The sequence below is a fragment of the Nestor notabilis genome, unplaced genomic scaffold, assembly GCF_000696875.1.
Source record: "Nestor notabilis isolate BGI_N333 unplaced genomic scaffold, ASM69687v1 scaffold28510, whole genome shotgun sequence".
Taxonomy (NCBI): domain Eukaryota; kingdom Metazoa; phylum Chordata; class Aves; order Psittaciformes; family Psittacidae; genus Nestor; species Nestor notabilis.
Genome location: NW_009911138.1, coordinates 18,506 through 25,399, shown reverse-complemented (window position 1 = coordinate 25,399; position 6,894 = coordinate 18,506). Strand labels below are relative to the sequence as shown.

At 47.4% G+C, this 6,894-nt stretch overlaps 1 protein-coding gene across 1 annotated transcript in view; it reads left to right on the top strand.

Moving 5' to 3' along the window:
• Window positions 1-1,047: 1,047 nt before the first annotated feature.
• The window catches only part of TMEM201 (transmembrane protein 201), a gene marked incomplete at its 5' end in the record, with an annotated part of 18,498 nt that continues 12,651 nt past the window's right edge, over window positions 1,048-6,894 (top strand). The window contains 5 exons of the mRNA XM_010013303.1: window positions 1,048-1,168; window positions 1,777-1,971; window positions 3,714-3,890; window positions 4,278-4,669; window positions 5,127-5,330. Of these exons, the coding sequence (XP_010011605.1) occupies window positions 1,048-1,168; window positions 1,777-1,971; window positions 3,714-3,890; window positions 4,278-4,669; window positions 5,127-5,330 (1,089 nt within the window). The remainder of the gene's footprint in view (window positions 1,169-1,776; window positions 1,972-3,713; window positions 3,891-4,277; window positions 4,670-5,126; window positions 5,331-6,894) is intronic.

Genomic DNA, 6,894 nt, shown 5'->3' with positions numbered 1-6,894 from the left:
GGCCCTCAGTGAGCCTGCTCTTTGCTTTCCCTGCCATTTCAGAAGCTGTCCATGCTTATTGCTTGGTGGAGTTGGGCAGGAAAGGGTGGTAGCAGCTGGGTCCATCTGTCTGCATAGCTGCCACACAAGTCCCTGCATGGCCTTTGTCTGAACAGCTGCCCTCCCTTGGAGGTGTGATTGGGTTGGTTCTGATAAACCCAGACAACTGGGCTGTGCTGCCTTGACCTGCCAGGAAGTTTCCTCTTGGATGTTGCACCAAGTTTCCAGACAATTCAGACCTTCTTTAGCAGGCAAGCTCAAGGGTCAGGCCACCGAAGTTCTGTGCTCAAACATCTGTCACAACCTGTTGCAATGGGGCTGTGTCACAGCTGGTTCTCTTGTAGTGACTGTTGTTTCAACAGGATTCTGTTAAAGAGCAAAGGGCTCATGGATCCAGGTCATTCATTAGATTTTTCATCTCTTCCAGTGCATAAGAACTGGGTAAGGTGTATTGATTCCTCAATTCCTTATGTATCTAAAGCTCTGAAGAAACAGTTTTTTACAGTGCCTGAACCTTAGGATAATTTGACATCCTTATTTCTAACAGGCAGGATGGACAGAACTGTAACCATGAGCCCATTTCCTAGTTTTCTGAGTACCATCATATGCAGTTCTTGTGCATCCTAACTTCCACTTCCCAGAATCCTGTGTATTAAGCAGCAACTCTACTGCACCCTTTGCATATATTGACACTGTTGATTATGGAGTTGACTTGCACCCCAAAATATGCCTCTGAAAAACAGTGAAGTGGGTTATTCACAAGGTGGTTATTAAAGTTCTGGCACATCCATGGTATTAGCACAAAGAGATGAGCATCAGGCGGAACTGATTTCTACGTTCATAGTCCATCATTTCATTGCTAAAGTGACTACTCAGTCATAGCATCAAACACGCTGAGTGGGAAGATTGATTGTTATTCCAGCCTCTCTTGCATTTCCCTGTTTGAAAGCCATCACTTTCCCCTACATCAGCTGAAATCAGTGCCTGACATGTTTCCTTCCCTAACAGGAAGAAGCCCACACACGTGACAGTGAACTGCTGGTTCTGCAATCAGGACACGGTAGTGCCATATGGGAATCGCAACTGCTGGGATTGCCCCAACTGTGAGCAGTACAATGGGTTCCAAGAGGTATGGGGACAAATTGCTTGATGGGTGGTTGGGAAGGTGCACAGTGTATGCCCTGTGGAATGGGCCTTGCAGGGAAAACCCTGCTCCTCATCTAAGGTCCACCAAGCCCGGTACAGATGAATATCCAGGGTTTTGACAGTGGTAGATCTGTGCTGAGCATTTGTGAACTGACCATGTGATAAAATTTGAGGAAGGATCCACTGTACTGGGATGTGCTGATGTAGAATAATAAAGGCAAATTTTTCTCTCTTGCTTCAAAGGGCAAAAAGTGCCTTAAGAATTTTTCTTTTAATACATGGAACAGTTATTCCCTGGTTGTGCATTTAGAACAGCTGAATTGCTGTATTTAGGGTATTAAATAACAAAGCCAGTCTTAAGCCAAAATCCACCCCCACCAGCTGCTTGCAATAAGTGTACAGAACAGTGGAGGAGGGAGAAGATTTGAAGCATTTTGTCTCTTTATTTCCTTTGTTACATAGGTGAATGCATGGAGTGTAGAGCTCCTGACAGAGCTCAAGTATTCTTGTTATCAATCAGAGGATACCGAGCTTTGATTTCATGATCTCATGGTTGCTTTCCCTCCTGCCTCCCCCTTTGCTTCTTGTCAGAATGGAGACTACAACAAGCCCATCCCTGCTCAGTACATGGAACACCTTAACCATGTTGTCTCGGGTGCTATGACTTTCTGTGATCCTACCAAACCACAGCAGTGGGTGAGCAGCCAAATTCTGCTTTGCAAGAAATGCAACAACCATCAAACCACAAAGATCAAACAGCTGGCTTCATTCTCACCAAGGGAGGAGGTGAGTGTTCCTTAGGGACTGGTGGCACAGGAGAATGTTTGTCCAGGGCATTTTTTGCTCTGTTTAATTCTGTGCTGCAGCCTAGTCAGCAGGAGAGAGAGGAATTTTTCAGTGTGCTGTGGAATGATGCTCCAGTAGTCTTCAGAAGCAGCATGCGGCACTCCAGTGCAGAGAAGGTTACTGATTAGTGTTGCAAATTTACCTAATCCAGCTCCAAAGCCAGAATGTAATGACCTGTTCTAAATGGATACTGGAAGTTGAAGCTCGAGCCCAAAACCAAGCATGTACATTGCTGAGATCAGCTTACACCTCCAGTACTTACCATTGACCCAGCTGAGCTTACAGGATCTGGGAGGCACAAGAGCCTGCTAATCACCTTGAAGCCTTAATAGATTTTGTTTTTCCTGAGGCCTTGGCTGTGCTGCTCTGCTTTTACTAGTGGAGAGAGGGAGGAATCCTGTGCAGCCACATCATCTCCCTGGTTAGGCATTTGTGCCCAGGAGGGCAAAGGGATTTTACAGTTTCAGCAGCAGGATTTCCTGCTCAGCAACTTCTTGGCCTTCCCATCACTTAATATGCTTGGAGGATAGTGGGGTTTCTCCTTCATAGTTTCATGGCTCCCAGGGTTTCATGCACTGAATTCAGTGCTGCACTCCTTCACTTTCAACTATGGTAAAGCCTTGGGGTTATAAGACTGTGCTATAGTGGGATGCATTCATCTGGTTGCCTAATCCAGACTGCTTTGTGTAACTGCAATGAGTTTAACCAGCATGGCTCAGGGAACAGATTTAAATTTGATCATGAGAACTTCATTGGCTGATTCCCTTTTCTCAGCTTTATTTCTAGTCCCTGCCCATTGCCAGACCTATTCACTGCTCAGGTAACACCACCCTTTGGCCCCTTTTTAGTCATTCAGTGAGCTGCAGTGTCTGTGGCAGCTCAGAAACATAGGACCATGTGGTCCAGCATAGATAGGTTTGTCGGTGACAGCAGTGGCCTCTCAGCGTTGCTGGCCTGTCAGTAAGGGATGAGTCTGCTGCTGCTGGTCTCACCCGTGTGATTCCTTCTCGATTCCAGCAGATGGAGCCTGTGAAGCCGCTGCAGCAAGTCCTCAAGCAGCTGCAATGCATCCTTGTACTTCCCTCTCCCAAAGAAGCCTCACGCTTTCAGCTGTATGCTTTTGGCACAAGGATCTTGAGAGAGGTTGGGATGGAGATGGAAAAGCCTTAGAAGCCCCCAAGATAAGAGATGTGTGCAGTGTAGTGACATTGAGAAATGTACCTTTGACCCTAATCACTGGTTTTACAAATGCTGTTAATGATTTATGCAGCTCATCTCACCAGGACCTTCAGACAGTGACAGCCTTTGAGCCTGGGGCTGAGTTTTGGAGGGAACTTGTTCCTTTCTCCAGCAAAGTGCTGTGAAGGGCAACATGTCTTTTGTGCCCACTCATTTGAGGAGGGGAAGAGCAATGCTAGTATTTGGTCTCCTGTATTGAGTTCATAAGGTCTTGATACCAGGCCACAGAAATTCATCATCCTGAAATTGGGTCACAGCAGCCTTCTCAAGGGCTGTTTTGTCAGTTGGTTGTATGGCTGCAGCTTGGTCACTGTTCAGGTCTGGTTTCAGGGGGCTGTTCCTCTGGGAACTGGAAACATTCCTTGCTCTCATGTCAGTAGCAAGAGTAGTGGTCGAGGGACCTGCAGTTCTCACCTACTTTTCCTCTCCTAATCTCTCACCAGAACAAATATGATGAGGAGATTGAGGTGTACAAGCACCATCTGGAGCAGACCTACAAGCTGTGCCGACCGTGCCAGGCTGCTGTGGAGTATTACATAAAACATCAGAACCGGCAGCTCCGGGCGCTGCTGCTCAGCCACCACTTCAAACGCCGTGAGACAGACAAGACCTATAGTCAGGTACATGTGGGAGAGATGAAGGAATTTAGGGGGTAGTGAGGAGAACTGGAGGGAAAATAGCTGGGCAGGCAGAAAGGGGGAGGAAGGGAAGCCAATTTGTGACCACAGTGCAGGAAACCATAGATTACAGGGGGAAGACAAAAATGATGGGAAGTGAATTATGACCATCTCCTTCCCTCACTGCCCTGCCTGAGCTTGGCTTCTGCTCATAGCTCTGTTGTTTCTCTTTGCTAGTCTACAATATCTCATGTGGTGTTGGTACAGAAACTTAAAAGGACTTGAGCAAAACTGTCCAGTAAACCCTATAGTCTGGAAGTGTTTCATAATTTCAAAAACTTATTGGAGTTCATTCAGGTTTTGACAAGGTGTTTCTCCCTTTCTCTGCAGAATTTATGTTCCTCCACCTCTTCTGCTTCCATAACCACACCAGCTCAGGTGATACTTCTGCGGTTCTTGGCCTTCCTCAGCTGTGCATTCCTGGTTCTGATGGCCTTGTATGGGTCAGGCGACCCCTTCTCACTCAGCACAGCACTCCCTGCTCCCGTCTCCTCTGGTCCAGCACCCGCTCCGAACAGGACTGGCACAAGCTCGCATGGAGACTTGGAAAATGACTCTTCTGTGACGGTGGCCCGCTGGCGGGAGCTGCTCCGCCTGCTTCCAGAACATACAGTGGAGAACCTGAGGGCAGCCTGGGCTTACGGGAAGAACCACCAGATTGCAGTTGCTGTCCTTGGGCTCTTCACCTGCCTGCTGGCCATGTTCTTAGCCGGGCGGATCAGGTGCGTGGGCTCTTCTCTTCTGGCTCACTTAAAGAACAACTGTGTTATGTTGGAGGTCTTTTGCCTTGTCTTGGTGAACCGGGGGGGTGAACATTTGCCAGTGGCAGATGTAGTATTGGGTTGCACCATTCTCCTTCTTACTCTTTGGGTGCTGGCCTGCTGGATGGCAACAGCAGAGCTTACTTTGGATCTGTGCCTTGGTTTGTTCAATTTAATCTTGAATTACAATGAACGAAAAACTCCCAGTGCAGCTCTAATCTGGTAGAAAACAGGACTGACCTATTCAGGTACCTCACTGCAGCAGTGGCAAAACCATAGTAAGAGTTAACACATAACCTGCTCAGTCTGTGTACCCTCCCCACCTTTTCCCCATCTTCCCCTCCTCAGGACCAAGCGGGGTTTGTTGGTGTTTCCACTCTTACCTTGTGTCTTGTTTGGTTTCTTTTTGGCATTGCAGGCTCCGGAGAATTGATGCGTTTGCTTCAGTCTTGTGGTTCGTAGTGATGAGTCTGCATTTAGCTGAGAGGTACCTGAAGGCAGAAACACCCAGCTGGCTGGACACAGCCAAATTTGGCACCACATCCTTGTGCTGCTTGGTGGGCTTCACCGCAGCAGTGGCCACGCGGAAGTCAACGGGCCATCGGAGATACCGGCCCCGAAGGTCAGAGCCAGAGCAATGACGCTGGGGGAAGGAGGAGAAAAAGCCTTGTGAACTCTTTGCGACTGGTGCTTCTCTCTCCTCTTTTGAGTTTCCCTTCCTCTGTTTCTTTTTTTTTTGGCTGTTGTTTTTTAATTAGATAAGCAGTGAAGATCTTTTCTTCCTTTTTAGATATTATTTTGTTTCCCATCCTTGCTTCCCACTGTGCTGGCTGCTTGGAGCATTTCCACTGGTGCTAGCCATGGAAGCTACTCCTGCTGCCTCCATTCTCCCTTCTTCCTGAATCCTACGTCAGCAGTGCAAATATCCAACTTCCCTAAAGCCAATTCTTCCAGCAGCTGCTTCACAAACTGCTCCATAAATGCAGCCTCCTTCCCATTCTGCTCCTCCAGCCAAAGAGATTCTGGCTTCTCCTCTCCTTCTGGTTCTTCTCACTGCCTGTCCATCCTTAGCCAGTCACAGAGGAATCCTCTGCCTTGATCCACCATGGGGCCCAGGCCACCTTCGGTTTTCTGATGGTGCTGGTCGTTTTAATGTTGAACTGATGGGAACTTGCCTCTGGATTCCAAGTCCTCGTAACGTGTGTTGTAGTAACACTGCATGGTGTGTGAGGGAGGGGAGCCCGTAACCTGGTGGTTCTTGCCTTCTACTGTGTAGCATCACTTAACTGCATGCTCTCGCTCTGCCATTCTCCTGTGACTCCTATTTTAAGTGGAGAGGCATCTTTAAGTGCTTTTAACTGGAACTTCAATAACTTACTTAAAAGTGTGCTTTACAAGGTTCTGTAGCTCAGGGCATCAGTTGAATATCTGAGAGTGCTCAGCTGGTTTAGGCTAAAATCTCAAATCTACTAGTGGCTGTTGCTTTCAATGCTGGTTTTCTTTGGGATTTTAATCCACCCCCTGAGGAGCATCTGTGTAAAAGCACAACTGGATAAAAATGTGAATGTGCCTCCACTTCTGTAGCCTTAGAAGGATAAGAAACATGGGACTAACAATCTCATGGTGTACAGTCGGCTTTCATTGTACATCACTACATACCCAGTTAATGGTTGAAAACATAGATTAGGAGGATGTGCTATAGGAAGGAGTGGGAGCCTCTGCTGCGGGACTACATGGCAACAGAGGTGGATTTTTCTTGTTACTTGGAGGGGTTCTCTTTTGAAGTCTGGCATTGGTGCTAATGCTGCTGAACAAAGGGGGCTGGAAATTGGGATTTGGAGTTGAGTGCCTGGCAGTCCTCCACTGAAAGCTGGGATGACTGGTCATTACTGCATGGGGAGGAAGGAGCTTTCAGCTGCTTGGGTTTTTATAGGATTAACTTGTTGGGGCCTCTTAGGATAAGCAGTCTGATTATCCCACAGTGGGTTTTGCAAGGCACTCCAGGAGTTTCTCATGCAGATTTAGGTCTTTCACGAGGAAATAGCATTGTTACAGGAGATGTGCTATTTTCTTCTGGTCAGAACAGCACAATGGAACCCGCCACGTTAATAGTCTGACAGAAGTTAATTGGGAGTCTTGATCTTCCTACGTACAAACTCTCAAATAGGAGCTCTCATTATGAAGTA